The sequence below is a fragment of the Gadus morhua genome, chromosome 7, assembly GCF_902167405.1.
Source record: "Gadus morhua chromosome 7, gadMor3.0, whole genome shotgun sequence".
NCBI lineage: Eukaryota > Metazoa > Chordata > Actinopteri > Gadiformes > Gadidae > Gadus > Gadus morhua.
The window spans coordinates 6,045,707-6,069,705 of NC_044054.1; the positions used below are offsets into that span (position 1 = coordinate 6,045,707).

Sequence of the window (23,999 nt, forward strand, 5' to 3'; positions counted from 1 at the left end):
TCAGCGCTTTTACGGATATCTCGGGATACTCCGCTTTGGTTTTGATCCAAAAACCTGCCAGAGAGGTTTGCTCAAACACACTTTTAAGACCACCATCATTAGCTATTTCGATCATTTGATCTTCCTCCTGCACTGACAAGTGATTCGGGATATTGACAAATGGGTTGCGGATCCACTCATTTGTTCGCCGTGGATCTTTGGAGGATGGGAAGTAACGTTTGAATTCATTTGAAAGCGCAACAAGGTGATCACGCACCAGCTGCGAGAGAATGGGCCCTGCCTCAGTCTTTCCCTAAATCCCCACTTATGTTTGGAACATATCGAATATTCCCCCGTCCACTCAACCCACAAATCAAGCTTGGCTTTAAATGCAGCAACTTTATCTGCCAGTTTAAAGACATTCGTCATTCTCCCCTGGAGTGTCAGGTTGAGCTGAGCTCATAGTGTGACACTACTGTTGAACTGAACAAGTGAAGTGAGCTTAGGCTGCGCGCGCAGCCGCTGAAGCCAATACGTGTTGAGGACGGGACAGACAGACAGTTATGCCTAAGAAAAGAAGTTAAGACCTTGCCAAAAATGCAAACATGTTATATGCATCTAACAACTGCATATAGACTTATGGCATGTAAAAGAGTGACAGTATTGCAAAGTCAATTGAGTTTATTAAATGTGCATGCATTTTGCATTTATTATTTTCTTTTTTTTATTCATGTCGTAGCCTACTAACCTACGGCCCGGTTAGGAATGTCCCGCGGCCCGGTACCGGTCCGCGGCCCGGTGGTTGGGGACCGCTGCTTTATGTGACAGATGCAGACACAGATCCAGAAATACAAAGCAAAAGCCTTACACAGCGCTGTTTAAAGTGTATCATTTTCAGTGTATTCTGGGATTACAATGTATTTTTATGCAAAGCATTTCTAGTTTATAGTTTAAATTAGGCCCACTTACACATCATTGGGCCTAACTTATACTCCTCCGTTGGGGTACTGAGATGCCTGAAAGGGTGCCGGAAAATTCGAGCTACACACCCCCTCCGTTGATTGGTCGACAGAATCGTCACTTCCGGGCGACGTGGGGATAAAAACAAACAAACAGTAGCCTGGAGGTATTATTCTTTACAATGAACATGTCGCGTAAAACGCTTGCTCGGGCGAACAAGGAGGTGGAGACGTTCCTCTGCATTCTTGGGGAGGAAGATGTTTTTCACGATGTTTACGTAGCTGCCGCGGCGATCGACATCCGGCCTACCATAAAGGGTAGTGTCGGCGGTGGAAACGCAACCTCGGAATTGAGCTGAGCTATACCGCCCCCTCCCTACCGGACTGAGGCGACCCAAACCGTAGCGCACCCTGCAGTGGAAACGCAGCATTAGTTCAGTATCATGTCCGACAGTATTCAAAGCCATTCATAAATCTATGAATCTCTCGTTTTATGTCAGAGCAGAGCTGAAGTCTTCAAAGAAATCTAAATGGCTGGGATACTTTGCCAGTCAATCTTTCTTATTCAGATACAGACTGGGGTTACAGATACAGACTTAAACTAGCTACAAACAATGAAGGGGTGAATGTGAAAAGAGATGCCAGACAATTCTTCATATTCAGTCTTTCTCTTCAGACTTACCAATGATCAGGCCGTTGCTGGTTTGCACCTTTCTACCTGCTAGAGCAATGCACTACACCAACTGCTAGCTAACCCTGTAACAACACGAGCGGAAGTAGTTCAGGAGGTAGAGGCGGGTTGACTGGTGCCCTGAAGGTTGCTAGTTGGATCCCCGGCTCCTCCTAGCTGAGTGTCGAGGTGTCCCTGGCTGTCGCGGGGGGTCGACCCCGCCGTTGGTGAGTGAATGGGTGAATGATATGTTGTAAGTTGCTTTGCATAAAAGCTTCTGCAAAATCCCCTCAATGTAAGTATGGTTAAATCCCGTCACAACACCTGTGGGGACGACATTGAGATGAGTCAGGAGACCTCTCCGTCTCAGACTCCAGGAGGAAGAAGTGTCGGTGATTCAGGGCCGGATGTCAGACAAATGTGTTTAAATGTGCAGGAGGAAATGTGCGACAAAAACCATAAATCTTATGAAAGCAAACTTTGACACCAATCTTGGAGTTCGGTTTTAAAAGGCTTAGTGTATGTCTTTAGGGACTCTAAAAGAAGATGCCAAATCATTTCCCTCTGAAAAGTAACGTTTTCTAGCAGAACACTGTACAATTTGACAATGAACGCACACCTCAAAATAGCTCATCTACTTGCTTGAGAGAGAGAGAGAGCGTTAGACAGACAGACAGACAGACAGACAGACAGACAGTAGCGCTGAACACACAGCCGTTTGCAAACCCCTCGCCCTTTCTCCCATGCCCCCCTGTGGAGGAGGGGGGGGGAGTCGGAGCTGAGTGAACTATTGTCTATCAGTTGGTCCACACCCACCATCTCCCTGCCTCACATGGGAGAGGGAGAGAGAGAGAGAGTGAGGGAGAAAGAGGGAGGGGGAGGGAGTGAGGGAGAAAGAGGGAGGGGGAGGGAGGGAGGGTGAAAGAGATCGAAAGAGAGAGAGGGAGAAGGAGAGAGAGTGAGGGAGGGAGGGAGAAAGAGAGAGGGGGAGGGAGGGAGGGAGAGAGGGAGAAAGAGAGAGAGGGAGAAGTCGAGAGAGAGAGAGAGAGAGAGAGAGAGAGAGAGAGAGAGAGAGAGAGAGAGAGAGAGAGAGAGAGAGAGAGAGAGAGAGAGAGAGACGTTTTCATTTCTGTTGGCCTACACACTAATTAAAACATACTACATACTGAATATTATGTTCAACTTCTGCCAGACAGGAAGGGGCTAGTATCCAACGCTGGCGATGTTCGGACGAGGTCTCTCTCGCCCATGCCAGACAGATAACTTAATAATAAGACGTAGCTGAGAGGGGACTGGGGTAGAGGTAGCATGGAGGAGCCCAGGGACGAGAGAGAGAGAGAGAGAGAGAGAGAGAGAGAGAGAGAGAGAGAGAGAGAGAGAGAGAGAGAGAGAGAGAGAGAGAGAGAGAGAGAGAGAGAGAGAGAGAGAGAGAGAGAGAGAGAGAGAGAGAGAGAGAGAGAGAGAGAGAGAGAGAGAGAGACCTACTGGAAGTTTACAGAATCTTCTCAAAGCTTTTGATCCCCAGCAATGCACCATGAAACATTATGGACTCACAAGGTTCTGGTCAATTTAGTTTATTTACATATTTTCTATTCAATGTGTACAGGCATTCGTACAATGTATGTGTCAGTTTTTGGTATTGTTTTGAGACGATAAAATAAAATTTGTTTATCGTCATGCAAACGTCTATGTTTGACTTGAGAGACAAAAAAAAAAGTTTACAGAGAGAGAGAGAGAGAGCTATGAGAGCAAGAGAGCAAGAGAGAACAGAGGGAGAGAGAGAGCGAGTGAGCGAGCGAACGAGAGCGAGTGAGAGAGAGAACACATTGATGAAGACGATGAAGGTTGAAGGGGCTTTAGCTTGTCTCTCTCTTGTCTAATCCTAATAAGCCCTTGAAGAGAACACCTGGAACACATCAAAGTCAGGGAGGAGGAGGAAGCCCATTTAAGGCCTTTGAATCCCCACTTCCTCCTACCCTGTTAGCGTACCGCTGTTAGCATTCTCGGCGTGGCTATCAAAGTGTGTTACATCAAAGCCGTGAGTGGCGTGCAAATCGTTTTATTACAGATATATCAAAGCGAAACAACGTTAAAAAGGGAATTGAGCTGGATTTGGATAAAAGATACACCAAAGAGGACTTTTGAATTTGAAGTAGGTATGAGAGAGAGGGAGAGAGACAGGGGGAGAGAGAGAAACAGACAGATGGGGGTGAAAGAGAGAGAGAGAGAGAGAGAGAGAGAGAGAGAGAGAGAGAGAGAGAGAGAGAGAGAGAGAGAGAGAGAGAGAGAGAGAGAGAGAGAGAGAGAGGGGAGCAGTGGAGAATGGAGAAACAGAAGGGAGAGATAAGGAGAGAGCGAGAAGATAATTATTGTGGTGTAATTCCGTCTTAGTAAAGGAAACTTGTTTGTTTCTGCTCACCGTTCCCGCCCTTTTGGTTCCGAGGGGGGCGGGGGAGGGTATGCAGCAGAGCATCTTCAACGCAAAAATTGGCCATGAATAAAATAAAGTAAGTATTCTGGGGGTAGGGGGGTTGGTTAAAAATGTAGGAGCCTCTTAGGTTGGGGACGATCTTTTATTAATCTGCTGCCGACAGAGACAGAGCAACGCGGTTCATCTCAGCAGAGTTGGGGAGAGAGAGAGAGAGAGAGAGAGAGAGAGAGAGAGAGAGAGAGAGAGAGAGAGAGAGAGAGAGAGAGAGAGAGAGAGAGAGAGAGAGAGAGAGAGAGACATTTTATTACACCTCAGTCTGCAAAACTGCTCTAAGGCCACAATTCAACTGATAATAGGATACAAGGGATTTAACTCTAACACATCCTGCCGTTTCATTAAGGAGTTGTTCAGAGTTAATCTCCAGACTCTGCATAGCCTGTCCCCTTATCCCCCCATACACCCATCTTACACACGTATTGTATGTTCGTACATCCTGACACTTAATGTACACACTTATTGTATGTTGTGTATGTAGTGCATGTTAAGCATTGAGTAGTGTCTTATCCTTGCTATCTTTGTTGTATATGGGGAATGGGTTCGAGAGAGAGAGAGAGAGAGAGAGAGAGAGAGAGAGAGAGAGAGAGAGAGAGAGAGAGAGAGAGAGAGAGAGAGAGAGAGACGGAACAGACAACACACAGCAGGAGGATACACTTTGAAGTGTGACAGTAGCTCAGGAGGTGGAACGGGTCGGCTGGTAGCAGGAACGAGACGCCTCACCCTGAGTGCTCCTGATCAGCTGGCTGTCACCCTGAGGGGTCGACTCCATCGTCGGTGTGTGAATGGGTGAATGAACCGTTTTAAAATCATCAAAATCCCCTATATTTAAATCTGTTTACAGCCAGCTCGTCAGGAGCAGTCAGGGTGAGGGCCTTGCTCAGGGACAGCTCGACACTCGAGCTAGAAGGAGCCAGGGATCCAACTAGCAACCTTCCGTCGGGGGCAGTTAGGGTGAACTGCCTTGTTCAGGGACACCTCGACACTCGACAAATGATTGCAGGTGGAAATAATGTTTATGAATCCATCAGAGGCATTTCATTTTGATTCAATCAATCAATCTTTCGATAGGCTATATTAGGCTCGAAAACCCATTACTTTTAATAATTATTAAAAATAATATTCAAGGCTCGTGGTTTCTTTTTTAATAATCGTAGGGTTTAATAAACTGTAAGACTCAGAACATCCCCGTTATGAAAACTACCTTGAACTAGCCCGAATTATCGGAGTCTGCTAGTCTAGCTTATTTATTAATTGACTGGCGGACTCCACGATATGATTATGTTTACTATTGTGGCAACCCGGCCCCAGGGGAGAGGTTGTGGAAAGGCGTGTACGGCCGATCCGTTCCTCCCCCCCAGTCCGGATCGACCCGGACAGTTCGCCAGCGCCCAACTACAGGACGACGTCCTGAATCACGCCTGGAGCCACGTCCTCGCCCATGAAGGCCAAGCGAGGGAGTCGTCAGTTGCCTGCCGCACCCTCACTTCAGCACCAAGGGGGGTCTGCTTTATCGGGTAGTAGAGAAGGGGGGAAGGTGACCGAACAACTGGTGGTACCCAGGCCGTATGTTAGTAAGGTACTGTTCATGGCCCACTCCCACCTGTAAGGGGCCCACTTAGGCATGGATAAAACCAGGGACAGGATGTCCTCAAGGAAATACCAGGGCAGACCACGGTGGCACAGCACAACATTAAGACGGCGCCCGGCATCATGGTGCGCGTCCTCACCTACCGGGTCCCGGAAGCCCATAGGAGCGCCATCCGGAGGGAGGTCACCAGAATGCTCCAGCTCCGGGTCATACAAGAGTCACGCAGCGTCTGGTCTAGTCCCGTCGTCCTGGTCCCCAAACCCGACGGGACGTTCAGGTTCTGCAACGACTTCCGGAGACTCAATGACTCAAAAGGCCTCGGACTTCGACACCTACCACATGCCCAGGGTCGATGAGCTGATTGAGCTGCTCGGCCCCCCCCCCGCTACCTCACCACCCTGGACCTCACCAAGCCGCTCACCAAAAACGCCCGGGAAAAAAACGGCATTTGCGACCCCAGGGGGGACTATACCAGTATACGGTCCTTCCATTGGCGTCCATGGCGCTGCCGCATGGTTCCAGAGGATGATGGACCAGCTCCTTCGGCCTCACCAGGCGTACGCAGCCGCCTATAAAGACAACGTCATCATCCACAGCGCCAGCTGGGATGTCTACCTCCGGCAGCTGCGGGCGGTCCTGGCGGAGTTGAGGAGGGCCGGGTTCACAGCCAACCCCGCCGAGTGCTGCCTGGGTCTGGAGTAGAGTTTAGATTTTCTGCCCGAGCCCGAACCCGACCCAACCCGACCCGAACCGACCTGCGGGCCGATATTTCCCACCACTATCCTCGGGCCGGGTCGGGCCGGGCCTTTGATCGACGATTTTTTTATTTTTTTTTATCATTGGTTTATTGGCCTAATCTGAGGGGAAATCGATGCCATAAACAGAAAAATGATAGGCCTTTATTACACGGATCTTCTCAATGCCGTGAAATTCTCCGTTCACTTGCATGGGTAGTAGTCCGGTGACTTGTTAACCCCAGCGTCTTCCATTGCTAAGCGACGTCACCGTCTTTGCGGACAAATTATTTCTCTGCTGATCAACACTATGAATGCTGGTCACGAATAAATTGTAAAAAGACACACCATGTGAAGTTATTTTTTCGTTTTGGCAAGTAGCCGTGTAATAAGCGGGATAAATAGAACGTCGCCGGACATTAACGAAAATAAGCCCCTTCAGGGCGAAGCAAGACACCTTTGCTGCGCGTCGGTGTACTGTTCGCCCTCGGGGATTATTTTTACCCGGTCCTGCCAGACCGGGTAACGTGGTCAGAGGCAGCAGAGGGAGCCTTCGCGACCCTTAGACGGGCCCTCTGCACAGAGCCCATCTTGATAACCCCGGATTTCTCTCTGCCCCTAATAGTCCCAACCGACGCATCCGAAGTGGGACTGGGAGCGGTACTCTCCCAGGTTCGGGCGGGAGAGGAACACCCGGTAACCTACATCAGCCGAAAGCTCCTCTCGAACGAGAGGAACTATTCCACCGTGGAGAAGGAGGCCCTGGCCATCAAGTGGGCCCTGGACAAGCTGAGGTACATTTCCTGGGCCGGGAGTTCACGCTCGTCACCGACCATGCACCACTTAAGTGGATGGCCGGGTAGAAGGACACAAATGCAAGGGTGACAAGGTGGTTCCTGGCCCTCCAGGATTTTAGGTTCCAGGTGGACCACAGGCCAGGCAGGGAACATGCCAACGCCGACGCTCTGCCCGCCGAGATGCCTGTCTCTGGTCAGTCAGAGACAACCCGAGGCTTCAATCAGCGGGGTTGAGGAGTGTGGCAACCCGGCCCCCACACCTCGGGCCAGGCGGGCCAGGGGAGAGGTTGTGGAGGGCGTGTACCGCCGGTATCCAGCAGACGGAGCCAGAGGGCGTCCATTACGTCACCCTAATCGGCTTGACGTAATGGCCGAACACCTGGGGCAGAGAACGAGGAGGAAGAGGTACCCTTTAAAAGGCTACGAGAGGACGTTTGGACTTATCTGAGCCGTTCCCGGCACGTCCAAAGGAGGACGCGCGCCGGACAAGGATCACCGCCACAGATCGGAGCCCCAGACGAGAGCGACCTCCCTCTTCCGGGATGAGACCGGCTGGTCCAGAGAGACCAGAACATTGACCCTTTTTCATGGCTCATGGAGCCATAGAATGATTGTCGTTTTCCCCGCGTTGGACAATCATCCACGCGAGCAGTGACGTGTGGTAATTCCTGCCTGACCAAGACATTCCTGGGGCCGGATCGCCACACTATTTAATACAGAACATGTCGACATAATCCAAAATTGTTATGTTTTTATTTTTTATTCTGTGATGCTAACTTTCGCGAGTGTGTAAATCAAACCGCAGAATCGAAGCCTTAGCAAAGTTTTATTTTTATTTTATGGACTTCCTGTTGACCGATCGATAATTTACCTAACTCACTACTACCTTGAATATTCCCTCAGGTTTTATTTTTCAATACTCTTCATGTTAGGCTTTTTGTGGAGAGAGAGAGTTAGGAAGAAGGGAGGGAGGGAGAGAGAGAGAGAGAGAGAGAGATGGGGGAGAGAGACACAGAGAGAGAGGGAGTGAGTGGGAGAGAGAGAGGGAGACAGTTAATGGGGGAGTAAAGGAGAGAGAGAGGGGGGGGGGAATTGGGAGCTTCCCATTCAGCCGTCCACCGATTGGCCCAGTTGAACATCTCTGAAGCGTTGACTAACTTTGACCTTGGCCTTCGTATGAGCCTTGCTCCCTGCTGAGAGGTTTCTGTTTGTCTCCTTTTGTCTCTCCCTCTCTCTTTCCCTCTCTCTCTCTTTTCAATATAATTCAATACCCTCCTGATCCCGGATGGTGAATCTGTCAGGCAGAGTGGAGAGCAACAACACAGTAGCGGAATGAAACACGGAGGAAGGGTGAAAAGAATAAAACGACTGGATACGCAATCTGTGAGTAGTAGGAACATACACAAAAAGATCTCTCTCTCTCTCTCTCTCTCTCTCTCTCTCTCTCTCTCTCTCTCTCTCTCTCTCTCTCTCTCTCTCTCTCTCTCTCTCTCTCTCTCTCTCTCTCTCTCTCTCTCTCTCTCTCTCTCTCTCTCCTGGTCTCCCTCTTTAATGGACTCTCTCTCTCTCTCTCTTTCTCTCTCTCGTATGCATGCGTGAGTGAATGTGAGCGAGAGCGGCTGAGCGTTTGACGTGGTTAGTGAGGGTTTTTTCTAACTTTATTATTGTCTATTTGTTTGTTTGTTTTGTTTATTAATAACCTCTCTAGTTTGGTCAGTTAATTTGTGTTGGTCAACTTTGTTTGGATTGTTTGTGTAACTTCATTAACGTGGGCATAATGCCCGCAGGTACGAGTTCGGAGGCAGGTGGGGAGAAGATTTCATGGCAGCGTGGCGTAAAGCTCTCCCCCGCTGCTCAGGTGTCTGTGGAGGAGTGTTGCTTGGCGATCAGGGAGAAAGTGGGGTGTAACTCCGTTAAGTTTGCCTCGCAAATGAATAGTGCGATGGTCATTTTTCTAGATAGTGTGAATAAGTTTAATAGTGTCGTGGAGAGTGGAGTAGTGATTCGTGATTTATTTACTCAAGTTCTGCCGCTTGCAAGCCCAGCAAGAAGGGTGTTGATTTCGAACGATGGTGTCTCCCATAAAATCGGTAAGACTTGGGGGAAAATCCCCCCGTGTAAATCATGTTTTTACCTACAGAAGATATGTTTTCATGGTCTTAAAAATAATGAAGCCGATCTAAATCTAGTCTGGTAATTCAAGGTAGAAAATTTGATCACACAGTTTTTGCCACTGCGGACTTCGGATTTGAAGTGTTTCAAGTGCGGACAGGAGGGGCATTTTGCCCGTTTTTGGGCATCATTAAGCGGTGGTGCAGGGTTCCCCCGGTGTCTGCCGCTGATGGGGTCCCTTCGGTGGCTGCCGCTGCCGCCGGCGCGGTGCCCCCATCGCGGGCCGCTGTCACGGTGCTCCCGGTGCCTGCCGCGGTCGCGGTACTCCCAGTAACTTCGGTGCCACTGGAGGCTCTTGCGTCTACGGTCCCCCCGATTTCCGCGGTGCCCCTGGCGGCCGCGATGGCCCCCGCTGATGCGGGCCCCCCGGTGGTTGCCACGATTGTTCCCCGGTGGCCGTGGTGGATGGCTTTGTTGAGCCATTGGTTGTACCGACACCCAACGTCGCTGTCGTGCAGAAGGGGTGTGTAGTTCGATATGAGGTGGCACAGGAGCTGCAGGAAAGGTCTGACCTTAGGCAACATGTTAGCCCAAGTTCTTTAATGGAAGAAGAAGAGGAGGAGGTGATGGAAGAGGATTCCTTGAAAGTGTCGTGTAAAAGAAAGAAATTAGGTGCCGAAAATAAAAATTCCAAAGTAAAAAGAATAATAAGCTCTTCTTCCGAGGAGTCTGATACAGAATTGATGAATGATTCTCAACCCCAAGAACAAGAAGATAGGCTTAATGATTATTCTTTTGAAAGCATCTAAAGGTTCTTAGACAAAACAAAAGGGCAGTGGGAAAGTACTTCCCCAATCTGAATGCTTTTATTGAGTCCGTAAAACATATTGGCTTGAAAAAGAACACAGGGGAATGTCTTTCTTCTGATCAGGAAATATTTTGCCTTAAAATGTTACTGTCAAAGCGAAATTTGAGAGTGCTTCCAATGATGAGAGTTTTTAAGCAGTTTTCTCTTTTTTATTACATAAGTGTGTTTTTTTCGATGCAGCCCTTCCCTTTAAAACCATGTGTGATTTTAAAATTGGCGAATCTGAATGATGCAAGGGACTGTTTTACAAGAGCTTCTCTCTACTGTACCGAAGTCTCCCTCAGGTCCAGCCCAACAAAGCCCTTGAGGAAGTCCTAACTGCCGAGCTGCAGGCTGCAGTTTTGGGTTTGAAAAGTGGAAAGGCTCCTTGCATTGATGGTCTGCCTGCAGATCAAGTCTTTCTGGTCATTGGTGGAGACGTTGGTGACGTCCTCAGAGACAGTCTGGCCTCAGGGTGTTTACCTTTGAGCTGCAGGAGGGCCGTCATCACGCTGATTCCTAAGAAGGGTGATTTGCAGCAGCTTAAAAACTGGAGGCCAGTCTCTCTGCTGTGTACAGACTACAATTTGTTGTCCAAGGCATTGGCTACAAGGCTGAGAAAGGTGATGGCGGAGGTGATTCACGTTGACCAGTCCTATTGTGTGCCTGGCAGGCTGATCACTGACAATGTCATGTTGATTCTGAATTTTTTGGAAGTCTCTGGTTCTTTGGGAGTAGAGACTGGTCTTATATCCATAGATCAGGAAAAGGCTTTTGACCGGGTTGAAAATCAATACCTGTGCCACACGCTACAGTTTTCTGGTTTCAGCCCTGGTTTCATAGCCATGATCCAGGTTCTGTATACAACATTGAGAGTATGTTGAAGATCAATGGTGGTTTGAGTGGCCCTTTTCAAGTACAGAGAGGTGTGAGGAAGGGATGCAGTCTGTTGGGGATGCTGTACTCCCTGGCCATAGAACCCCTACTCCATAACATAAGGAAGAAATTCTCAGGCGTAGTTTTCCCAGGGGGAAATTATTGTTTTAAGATTTCTGCTTACACTGATGATGTTGTGGTTTTTATCAAGAGTCAAAGAGACATTTCTATCATGGAGAATATTATAAACACCTTCAGCGTGGTTTCGTCCGGAAGGGTCAACTGGGCTAATAGTGAGGCATTGGCAGTTGGCGAAGGTGTAGCCACAAGTGTAAAGTTGCCAGGTGGGCTAGTGTGGAAAAGGGGTGGGATAAAGTATTTGGGTGTGTTCGTTGGAAGCAAGGATTATATGAAAATAAATTGGGAAATCACATTGGAAATAGTTGAGGGAAGGGTCAGGAAGTGGCGATGGATCTTTCCTAAACTGTCATATAAAGGCTGGGTTCTGGTTTTAAATAATCTGGTATCATCCATGTTGTTGCACCGGCTTACATGTGTCGACCCCCCACCTGATTTACTGCCCAAGGTGCAGGCTATTTAGGTAAATGCGTTTTGGGATGAACTCCATTTGCTACCCCAGAGCCTCCTGTGCCTTCAGAAGGAAGAAGGCGGACATGGACTGATGCATCTGGCCAGCAGAAGAGCCACTCTCCGGCTGGAGTTCATCAGATGATTTCTAACAGGGCCCAAGGACTTGGTGTGGAAACCCCTGGCATGTTCCATTTTAAGCATTTTGTTGAATATGGATTGGATACATCACTGTTTTTACTAGATTTGAGCCCTTGTGTTTTTAACAGCATTCCTGACTTTTACCACAGTTGTTTTAGCGTGTGGTCTCTTTATAAGAAGAAAAGGGTTGTTTGCCCCGCCTCGTTGTACTGGCTGCTCAATGAACCAATGGTTTCGGTGGGATGCTTTTCAAGGCATTCCACAACATCAACTGACTGGAAACGAGTGTGTTCTTCTAAGGATGTTTTACAATGGTTTTAGAGTTCCTGACTGTGACGATCCTTTCCCTAACCTTGATATTGTCCCTGATTTTAAAGACTGCACTGGCATGTTTTTAAACAAAAAAAAAAATGGTTTTAGTGATTTAAAAGGTAAAGTTCCGTATTCCCTCTGTGTAAAGGTTTTAAACAAGACAAAATTGAATGGACAGTCCCTGGAGGGCTCATTTTGGTGCGAAGGAGGATGTGAGGCCTGAGTGGAGGGCACTGTACAAACGAGCATTGGTCAAAAAGATTGCTGAATTACAATGGAGACTTTTACATGGAATAATACCTGTTAACTCTTTTATCTCGCTTTTAAATCCAAGTGTTTCTAATGTTTGTCCTTCTTGTCCGCAGAGGGAACCATTTTTCACGTTTTTTTAGAATGCCCCTGACATTCCACTCTGTTCCCCTTTTTAGAGAAGCTTTTCAGGAATCTTTCACGGTTTTAAATATAGGAAAAAAATTCAGACACAAGTGTAAACTTTTAAATTTTATAATTGGGCAATCAAAAATGGTTATTTATATAAGCTGCAAGAGAAAGGTTGAGTGCAACCAACGTTGTTGATTTAAAGGTGTATTTGGCCAAAAGTTTGAGGTAAAGGATCTTAATAGATTACATATTCTACAGGGAAATGAAAGATCTAGAGACTTTCAGCAGTAGGTGGTGTTGTGGAGCTGCTCTGTGCGAGGTGGAAGAGGGAGAACTTGTATTCCGGGAAGGGTTGGCCTGAAGGAGAGATTATTATATGTGTTTATTTGTTTGTTTTCATTTGTTTTGTATGTTTTGTTTTTGATTTTGTTTTTGTTTTAAGTGATGAGTTTATAAAATAAAAAAATAATAAAAAATGTATAAAAAGGTTTTAAAAATCCAAGTCTCTATCTCTCTCTCCTGGTCTCCCTCTTTAACTGACTCTCTCTCTCTCTCTCTCTCTCTCTCTCTCTCTCTCTCTCTCTCTCTCTCTCTCTCTCTCTCTCTCTCTCTCTCTCTCTCTCTCTCGGTCCCCGGCTCCTCCTAGCTAGAACTAGAGTGTCGAGGTGCTTGGCACTTGGTTCAATGAATATCCTTACTGTATCAACAGAGATATATTGTAAAATCCAAAACGTTAAATCACCAGATACAGGCCTTCTTCCTCTGAGTTACAGCCAACAACTCTGCATCTTTTAAACCTTTCTTTGAATCATTGTTAAAAAAACGCAAGCGGTGTGTCTTGATCGGACGGCCAACCCTTAAAAAACCAAAACTCACAATCGCAGCTCGGCACGGATTCAATTAGTCGAGACCGGTCGAGCGTGGAGCAGAGAGAGACAGAGAGACAGAGACAGAGAAAGAGACAGAGAGACAGAGAGGTGCCGGCAACTCCAACGACGGGACCGGTGAAGTTTACTGGAGCTGCCTGCTGCTGAGGGATATGTATTCTGTGCATGAAGGAACACAGGGACCAAAGCTCCCAATTACATTCTCTCTCTCTCTCTCTCTCTCTCTCTCTCTCTCTCTCTCTCTCTCTCTCTCTCTCTCTCTCTCTCTCTCTCTCTCTCTCTCTTTGCATTGATCCCCCATGTGTGAACACAGGGTAGAGGAGACAGTGGTGGTACTGTGAGACGCTGATAAGGCTTAAAAAACCCTCTCCAACCCTTCAATGGGTTGGCTTCTCTCTGGGTTTATTTTGTTGCTAGACTGCTGCCCCATTCTATTTAGCCTCCCGTAACCTTAAAACAAAATGCTAAAATTGAGTTTCAAGGTTTGTCGAGTGTGACCTGTCTTCAAGAGTTACAATATTTGGAATTTACATTTAATATTAGCAGACGCTTCACAACCATTCACACAGCGATGGCGGAGTCCTCAGGGCGACAGTCAGGGTGAAGACGCATATAGTGCAATTGTGAATATAGACGTTAACACCTTACAAGCTTTATTGAGGAACCTTATGTACAGATTTATCGGTCGCTTGAATGACTCAAAGAATGTAATTAAAATGCTGCTGTCGAACCCGAGTTATAGTACAGTAAGCTACCAGTCATACATTTGGAGACATTTGTAAGAGGCAGGAATGTTTTAATTCTAACTAGAGTTTTGGAAGCATTGCGCTCGCTCAACCTCTAGTTGTGATTAAACCCATAGCAATAATGTGGAAACCCCAGTCGATAATGCAACAATTAAAAACATAACGTCTTAGCTCGGCGAGTGTGTCGCTGCCTTTGTCTTGACGTTTGGTGTGTGTGCGTGCGTGTGTGTGTGTGTTCGTGTACGCGTGTGTGTGTCTGTGTGTGTGTGTGTGTGTGCGTTTCCATGTATGTTCGTGCACGTGTGTGTGCGGCGTATACAGGGCCGTTGCACCAAATCCTGGGCCCTGTATACAAGAGGTACCCCCCCCCCCCCCCCCGAATTCCCCCTACCAGCCCCCTGCGCTGAATTGTTGATGGGGGGGGGTGGGTAGAGAACAATTGTTGACGGGGGGGGGGGGGGGGGGGGAGGGGGTAGGAGACGTGGCCGTGTGCGACTCCTGACACTATGGGCTGGTGGATAGTTCAAATAAAATATTTAAAAAATATATATTTTTTATTTTCTATTACCATGGGCCCCCCCTCTGCCTTGGGCCCCCCCAGGACTGCCTCACTTTCCCCCGCAGTCCGTCGGCCCTGGGCGTATGTATGCGGTGTGTAGGTGCGTGCTTGAGGTGTATGTATGCGTTTGCGCGTGCTGTGTGTGTGTGTGTGAGCTGCAATCTGTTTGGCACAGGTGCACATGAGTAACTGGTGTGACAGGCCTGCTATTATAGAAGTAAGATGTATAGGTGTGTTGTCTATTTTTTTGTATTGTAATGTCATTTAAAATGGACCTTGAATCTAATAAAAAAAGTTGATGATGAAAGAAAGGTAGTGGGTACTCGAGGCGATGTTGGTGGTTTGAGAAGTGAATTTTAACGAAGGCGAACCCAATCATGTTATGTCGTCTGTTGAAATGTTAAGCCAGTTTAACAGGCTGTCAGGGTTAAGGTCAGCAAACATCAACACTTGTTGTTCAGCCACAGATTAGATTGATTAGCGTGTGGGTGCAGGGTAACTTGATTAGGGGTTGTTTTTCAAGGAATATTTTGGCACGGTTTTTGTTGTGGAAAAATAATAATAATAAATAAATAAATAAAACAAGACAAAACAGTCAAGACAGTGATCAGTTAGACGTTGTGTGCGAGTTTGAACAGGTGAGTTTTGAGTTGTGACTTGAAGGTTGTAATGGTGTCTGACTGTTTTATGTGTCGGGGGAGGGAGTTCCAGAGCCTGGGTGCTGAACAGCTGAATGACCGGGCACCCATTGTAGTGAGTCGTGATGTGGGGATACATAGTAATCCAGCAGAGGTTGAGCGGAGGGAGCGGGAGGGAGTGTATTCTTGGAGGAGGTCGCAGAGGTAACTGGGGGCTAGGCTGTGGAGAGCTTTGTAGGTGAGGAGTAGGGTTTTGTATTGGATGCGGTAGTGTACTGGGAGCCAGTGAAGTTGGATGAGGACAGGGGTGATGTGGTCAGATGATTTGGTGCGGGTGATGATCCGGGCGGCTGAGTTCTGAATGATCTGCAGTCTGTTGATGAGTTTGGTGGGGAGTCCGGTGAGTAGGGCGTTGCAGTAGTCTATGCGTGATGTGACAAATGAGTGAACTAGGATTTCAGTGCTGGATTGGGTCAGTGATGGGTGGAGTCTGGCGATGTTGCGGAGGTGGAAGAATGCAGTCCGGGTGATGTTGTGAATATGGGGTGCGAATGAGAGGGTGTTGTCCAGGATGACGCAGAGGTCCTTGACTTTGGAGGAGAAGGGTACTGGGAATCCATCGATGATTATGAGTGGAGCTGGGGTGTGTTGTGATTTGGTGAGGGTGGATTTGGAGCCGATGAGCAGGGCCTCGGTCTTGTTTCCATTGAGTTTCAGGAAGTTCCTGCTCAACCAGCTCCTGATCTCTTCCAGGCACGTGATGAGGGAGGTGGGGGGGATGGCAGGGGTGGGTTTGGTGGAGATGTAGACCTGTGTGTCATCAGCGTAGCAGTGAAAATGGACCCCATGGTGACGGAGGAGTGTGCCCAGCGGGAGGAGGTAAGCTAATATATGTCCTCGTATTTAATAATGGTACTTAGCATGGTGTAGCATCTCCTTCTTGCTATCTCTGTTGTATAAGGGGAAATGGGTTAATGCTAGTGATGGTTAGTGCTTGGCACTTTGTTCTATGAACATCCTTACTGTACCGACAGTTGTTTCTTCTTCTTCTCACAAATGGACTTGTCGGAAGACACTCTGGATAAAAGCGTCTGATAAACGCCCGGAAATTGTATGTTTAACTCCGTAGAATATTGTGAAATATTAAATACATATAATGTTACAAATCTAAACAGCGTGGGTGCTAGTTATGTTTCACTGGCATGTTTTAGTAACAAGCCATAATCAAAAATAATTTGAAGGAGTAAAGAATATGTTCTTAAATGTCCCATGACATGCCACCAGGTGTGAGTGTGAGTGTTAGCCGTCACACATCTAGGTGGACACTCCCACTTGTGATGTCGTAAGGGTCAGATTTTTAAATGCTAATGCCTGTCATGTCCTCCATCACACAGACAAATCTGACTTGATCTCCCCTCCTCGGGCCAATCACAGAGCTTTTCAAAATATCGTCGGCAGATCTTCCACTCAGCTGTCAGTCGTCAGTTAATACAGTGACAGAGAGAGAGAGAGAGAGAGAGAGTGAGAGAGAGAGAGAGAGAGAGGCAGAGAGAGGTAGAGCTAGGTAGGAAGAGGTAGAGAGGAAGAGAGAGGTAGAGAGGAAGAGAGAGGTAGAGAGGAAGAGAGAGGTAGAGAGGAAGAGAGAGGTAGAGAGGAAGAACGAGAGATGTAGAGACAGAGCAGTAGAGAGATGTAGAGACAGAGAGGAAGAGGTAGAGGTAGAGAGGAAGAGAGAGAGGTAGAGAGGAAGAACGAGAGATGTAGAGACTAGAGATGCGTGGATGGGCTATTATTTCATCCGCAACCGCATCACAAAACGCTTGATCCGCCCGCCATCCATCCGCAACAATTTTTTGACCAATTTTCAAAACCGCTCCCGCCCGCCTTCCGCCTGTTGTTTTTAGGTATGCGCTGCTGACGCGAGGCTAGAAAGTTCTTGCCTGTTCTTGAAAGGAGACTGATCCAATGCCGCAAAGATACTTAAAGGATGAAATCCTATTGGCTATGTTGTAGCCTATCCCCAGAATATTATCAGTGAAGTGACGTCTGTCTCCGATCGATGCACAGGGAGAAACTTTAAAATAGCCAAGCACATCGGCAAACCTGACCTTACCATAGGCTAGTAGGCCTACACTTTTTTATCATTGTAATAAAACGCAATTTGGTACACCATTTTAATATGGTAATATAGCCTACTGTGTTTTTTTTTTTGCAAAATGAAAGATAGCCTTTTAAGGAAACGCTGACTCGAGCCTATTAATTCCGAAATTTCACCGCATTGAAGGCTATATAGGCTACTGTAACAAGCCCAACACTTGCCTGCTTGCCTTGCAAATCAAAGTTTTCCGACTATTTTTCTTACCTTCTTTCTTAGGTGTTGATGTTACTGAGCTAGAAGTTTAACTTGTTCTGCACATCTCGCGCTGCCAATGCCTGATGTCACTTCTGAGTCAAATCACTCCATCATCTCTTTGAAATTCCATATTCCACGAGTGGTAGGCTACAATGACTGGCTGTTTTAAAATATAACTTATACGAAACAAAATAACCCAGGCAGTTTCATCTACGAGACGTTAAAGCTTCTTCCAATACTGACAGCTGTCTCATAACTTGCAGGTTTGTGGAGACGCGACATGGGACGGATCGTCACTTAATTTAAACTTTTTTGCTTCCATTAGTGTGTGTGTGTGTGTGATAGAGACAGAGAGGCCAATTTACTGCCTGATGAGAATTGGATTATTTCAAAATGTGCTTGGAAGTAGGTAACGACATTTAACAATGTGTATATATTTTTGAATTTCGTTGGTTAAACCGCCAACCGCCCGAATTTAATAAAAATATTATTTTTTGTCACGTCACCCGCCCGATCCGCGCATCTCTAGTAGAGACAGAGCAGTAGAGAGAGGTAGAAATAGAGAGAGATACTTTTGAAACAAAATGGCTGCCTGCTGAACATGCCCTCATTCAGATTCTGAAGATTCCTGATCCCATAATTGCCTCGACATTTCTTTGAATCGCCCCCCTAACCCCTACCTTGCGCCGCGGTTGAGATGTTAAGATAGTGATTGCCCACAGGCACGCGGGCATCGATTGGTCTGTTTCCTGAGCTAGCACGTAATCTATCATGGCGGCTAATGTTCATTACTGAGACGACGATCGTGTTCAGGGTGAGGCTCATCTCTTTGGGAGGTGAGAGAGAGAGAGAGAGAGAGAGAGAGAGAGAGAGAGAGAGAGAGAGAGAGAGAGAGAGAGAGAGAGAGAGAGGATCAGCTCTGTGGGGGTAGGGGGGTCTCAAAGAGGGAGAGTGGGGGGAGGGATGGGAGAGAGAGAGAGAGAGAGCGAGAGAGAGAGAGCGAGAGAGAGAGAGCGAGAGAGAGAGAGAGAGAGAGAGAGAGAGAGAGAGAGAGAGTTCAGAGAGAAGATCAGCTCTGTGGGGGGTGGGAGGTGGGGGTATTGGGGGGAAGAGGGGGTCTCAAAAGGTCAGAGAGCTTATCACGGAAATGCAACCAATTATGAAGTCGATTTATTTCATAATGTGTTAGTGTTTCATTAGTGTTCACCTTTTCAAACTCGTTTGGCAACCACAGAGCTGTTTTATGCAAACAATTTATTAAATGTAATGAATGAATTTAATCTATCACTGCTACTTTTATTACAACTACTACGATTTACGTTTGTCTTTTGGTTTGGTTTGTTCGAACATCTTATAACTCATTCTGAAAATGTAAAAAATCTCTGTATAAACTAAGCACAAAAAGTAAGGAAATTTGTGTTCGGTAGATTATTTCTCTGTGGTAACAATGCTTTTTGGCAATAAATCTTATACAGTTGGAAAGCCTGTTTAGTTCCCTTTCAAATGGTGCCCCATTTGTAAGGAACATGCATTTGTGGGATGATCTGCAGCGCTGAGTATGTGGGTTGCGCCATGAAAAATTTGCCAAATCTTTTCTGCCATTGCCAAAAAGGTTATTTTTTGCTGTTGCTATTGACACTTGTTTTGAGCTTCTGGTACCCCCAGGTACTGTCAATCAGGTGCCTGATTGGCACTTCATTGGGCAACTTCAAGCTGGTGTTCTGCAAAACCAAGTTGCGGCATTATTTGGAGTGAGCCCTAGTACACTCTCCAAACTGAAGGCCGAGTTCCATATAACGGGGGATGTCAAAGACAGGCCGCGAAGTGCGCGTCCCAAGAAGATATGGCAGGACGATATGTCCTGCCATGACTGCCCTTCACCGTCAGGCCCGTTGCAAAACGTGAGGCAACACGTGCACTGCAACCTATACATTTTGGAGGAATGTTCAGTGATGAGTCCATATTCTGCCTAGGGCAGTTGAATCAAGTGTGGAGAAGACGTGGAGAACGCTATGCTGATTGCTGCACCGGTAGAATAACATATTTTGGTGGAGGCAGTGTGATGGTGTGGGGTGGCATCTCCCGCACTGGAAAAACAAGGCTTGTCATCATTGGAGGCAATCTCAATGCAGAGATATAGAGATGAGATTCTGCAACCAGTGGCAATCCCATATCTCCAGAGTCTGGGACCGAACTCTATCCTCCAAGATGACAACGCTCGCCCCCACAGGGCGGGGTTTATCAGAGACTACCTCCAGAATGTGGGAGTGGAGAGGATGGAATGGCCTGCTAGCAGTCCTGACCTCAACCCCATTGAACACTTGTGGGATCAGCTTGGGCGTGCTGTTCATGCCAGAGTGACCAACACAACCACGTTGGCTGACTTGCGACAAATGCTGGTTGAAGAATGGGATGCCATCCCACAGCAGTGTGTGACAAGGCTGGTGACCAGCATGAGGAGGAGGTGCCAGGTTGTTGTGGCTGTGTATGGTTCTTCCACATGCTACTGAGGCACCTGTTTGTGAATTGTTTAATTGCCAATATGTCTTGTTTCTTCAAACTTTAATCATCCAATCCACCAAACGAGTAAATGGCAGAATAAGCTGTTTTGCATAGGCAGAGAATTTTTCATGGGCGCAACCCACATACTCAGCTCAGCTGCTCATCCCACAAGTGCATGTTCCTTGCAAATGGGGCACCATTTCAAAGGGAACTATAGCCAACAGTATAAGATTTGTTGCCATATTGGTATAAGATTTATTGCCATTGGCATTGTTACCACAGAGAAATAATCAACCAAACACAAATTTCCTTAATTTTTGAGTTTATATACATCAAACATTGATAAAAAAATAAAAACTATATATTTTGGTGAAAATCAAGAAACGATTTAGACTAAAGGTAAAAGTCTGCCCCCTGATGATGTTGATGATGTTGGGGATGAGTGTGAAGGGGGAATCGATTTTCTGATTGTGGCAGAAATCTATGATTTGTATCAGTTTTTTTGGAAATGCCGATAAATGCGTTCCCTAAGAGTTTGTAAAACAAAACTGTTTTAAAATAACAAGGACAAAAATTGATATTCCGGTAGCCTTACCCATGAAGTAGGCCACGATCTTACACATGGCAGCGCCGAAGATGAAGTCCTCCATGATGTTGGGGATGAGCGTGAAGGGCATACAGAAGAGCGCCATCATCAGGTCACTGAGCGCGAGCGACAGCAGGAAGCAGTTTGTCACCGTGCGCATGCGCTTGTTCATCGCCAAGACGACGATGATAAGGAGGTTGCCCGCAACGCTCAGGACGAAGATGAGCGCGTAGAGCAGGATACGGAACGAGTCCATTTCTGATGAGAGAGGGGAGAGGGAGGGGGAGGAGAGGGAGGGAGGGAAGGGGGGAGAGGGAGGGTAGGGGGAGGAGAGGGAGGGAAGGGGGGGAGAAGGAGAGGGAAAGAGAGAGAGGGAAAGAGAGAGAGAGAGAGAGAGAGAGAGAGGGAGAGAATGGGAGGGAGAGAGGTTTGGGAGAGAGGAGAGATGCGATGGAACATTGGGGAGAGAAGGTTATAAAAAGTTTGGGAGGGTTGAGATAAGACGGAGAGTAAGGGGGAATGGAGGAGGGAGGGGGGGAGGAAAAGAAAAGAGGGAGGGAGGAGAGAGACGGTTTCAATAGCTGTTCATAATCTTAGAGCACATCCAGCCTGAGGTGAAATACACACATCCATGCATATCATTAACATGACATTAACGTTAATCCATACATTCATGACATGGATGTATTATTAATACCAACCAGCTCTAGAGGATAGTGCCGTTAGACAGGATGAGGTCAAAGGTCAGAAACAAGAGAGGGGGGGGGAGAGAGAGAGGGACAGGAGATGGAGAGACGGAGGGAGACAAGGAGAGAGAGACACAGCGGGATTTGCCCCACAGACCCGGCACCAGAGTTCCCGTTGTCCGGTAATTACCGGTCTTTGACCGGAAAAAAATGAGGAGGACCGAAAATTCTAAATGTCTCCGGTCAGAATGACCGATTGGAAATAAGGCCCCGTCCACACGGAGCCAAAACGGGTGAAAACGATCCGGTTTCGTTTTATGCTTAATGTTCAAGGCGCTGGTTCTCCACAGAATAAAGTGGAGCGCATCAACCCTGCGCTCATACAGCTGGCGCGCTGTATACAAACATTCAGTCACGAGGAGATTCAACCATTGAGCAGAACAAAATTGAGCAGGTCCTATGTTCCCGGTTTTCCCCAAAAAGGGTCCTATGTTCCCCTGTAGCCATACATACCGGGGAGCATAGGACCCTTTTTGGGAAAAGCGGGGTCCTATTTTCCCCGCAATCTATCAATCTTTAAAAATATTTAAACTTTGACGCGGCATTCGCGTAATGACAGCCAATCGGCGTTCAACAGAGTTGACATGTCTAACGTAACAGCCAATCAGCGTTCAACCGGCCAACTCACTGCAGTCCGGGGTGAACTGCAGCATGGAGGAGAAAGTGATTGTTGCCGTTTGCGACTCCTGGAGCTCTTTATATAATATAATTGTATAATAATATCACGGCCAAAAGCTCTGTGCTCCTCCGGATGGCCGTAACGCGGGGAGCGGGAACATAGGACTCGGGGAACATAGACACGCTCCTCTATAGACTACCGTAGGTTTATGAACTAAACGGCGGCAAGCTAGCGAAAGCCGGCGGCAAGCTTTGCGGAGCACCGGTATTTAACAACCATGGCGAATCAAAATATGATCACACACTTCTTCTTTATATAGCCTGCCTATCCATTTTTTTAAGTGCAATAAACACGGACAATATCCGACCGTTTTTTTTCCAATTTGACCGGTAAAATGAAACCTTCCCGGTCACATGACCGGCACCAATTTCTTCTAGCGGAAACACTGCCCGGCACTCCTAACAAAAAAAAAACAGTATTATTTCTAATGACTGGTATCATGCAGGTTGCTTAGTTTATTCACCGGTGCTTTAAGTACTCTTTTCCTTTGAAGTGACACTACTGAAGCGGCAATTCATTCCCGGTTGGTCGTTGTGGTTTGTCGATTCATCACTGCGGCGTAATGCTGAATAGTGGTGGATCTCTCTCTCTCTCTCTGTCTCTCTCTCTCTCTGTCTCTCTCTCTCTCTGCGCTTCAGAAGGGCCGGTCCACTATCCCCACGGATACAATTAAAATCGAGCGAGGCTGGAAAATCCAGTGAGAGCGAGAGAAAGACATAGGAAAAGAGAGAGAGAGAGAGAGAGAGAGAGAGTGGCCGTGAAGTGTCGAATAGCGAGCAGAGCAGAGTTTGCGTCTTAGTGAATAATGTTTGCCAAGGGGACGAGATACTTCCTCGTAGAGTCTTCCTCGAAGATGAATCGCTGTTTTGTTAATTCCACTGCAGCTATAATCGATAGCTGAATAATTGCAATTCTTTCTGTGTTTTTTCCGAACTGTTTACTTTTTTTTGTTTTTGTTTTGTTATTTAGACAAACTCGTCGTCTCTCTCTACGTCAGAAGGAGTGAGTTTGTGGAGCGCACAAGTGGAGAGCAATATTTGTATGATTTTTCATAACTTTTTTCTTAGTTTATTTTTGTAATTGGGTTTAATATAGCTAGGTGAAGGTGTTGTTAAGGTTTTTTTGTGGGTTTTTGTATTATTTGGGGTGTTTTTGCAATCGACCAGCGGCTGCCGGTCGGTGCGCCTGAAGCATGGTGGCGTTTGGCGATCTGGGCCGAATGCACAGCTTCAAGATCTCCCCGACTTTTCCGTGCTCGGTTGAGGACTGCAGTTTGGCAGAAGTGGCAGTAGTCGTGATTTTTGTTGACAGCGTAGCGAAAGCAAACAAAGTAGTGGTTAAGGATTCCTTTGTGTCAGTATCTCCGCTAACTACACCTGCGGCAAGGGTCACCATCTCCAACAACCCCCCGTTTATCGGGGATGAAGTGTTGATCAGGGATTTGTCAAGGCAAGGGAAAATTGTGTCGAAGTTCATATGATTTTGAATAAGAAAGATGCTGAACTGAATTTAGTTTTCAGTATAAAAGTGAATGATTTTGATTATGCAGTGTTTGTCAACTCTGGCACTCTGAAATCTTTTGGATGCGGGAGGGAGGGGCATCTCGTGAGAACTTGCCCGGAGAAAACCCCTGGAAAACGAGCTGAGCCTGCTGAGGTGACAGCAGGGACCTCAACCAATGTTGAAGCGGTGAAACAGAGGATGGCAAATGTGGAAAATCACATTCAAAGTGTTAAAAATGTTGAAGGGAAAAAACGAAATGTTGAAGATGCAAAGCAGTGTGGTGAAAATCCTGAAGATACAATTCTGGGTGTTGAAAATGAAAGGCAGA

The 23,999-nt window shown here is 46.9% G+C and overlaps 1 protein-coding gene across 1 annotated transcript in view; it reads right to left on the minus strand.

Moving 5' to 3' along the window:
* The window catches only part of LOC115546442 (cholecystokinin receptor-like), a 61,535-nt gene that overhangs the window by 2,544 nt on the left and 34,992 nt on the right, over nucleotides 1-23,999 (minus strand). Inside the window, exon 2 of the mRNA XM_030359924.1 lies at nucleotides 20,753-21,001. Within this exon, the coding sequence (XP_030215784.1) occupies nucleotides 20,753-21,001 (249 nt within the window). The remainder of the gene's footprint in view (nucleotides 1-20,752; nucleotides 21,002-23,999) is intronic.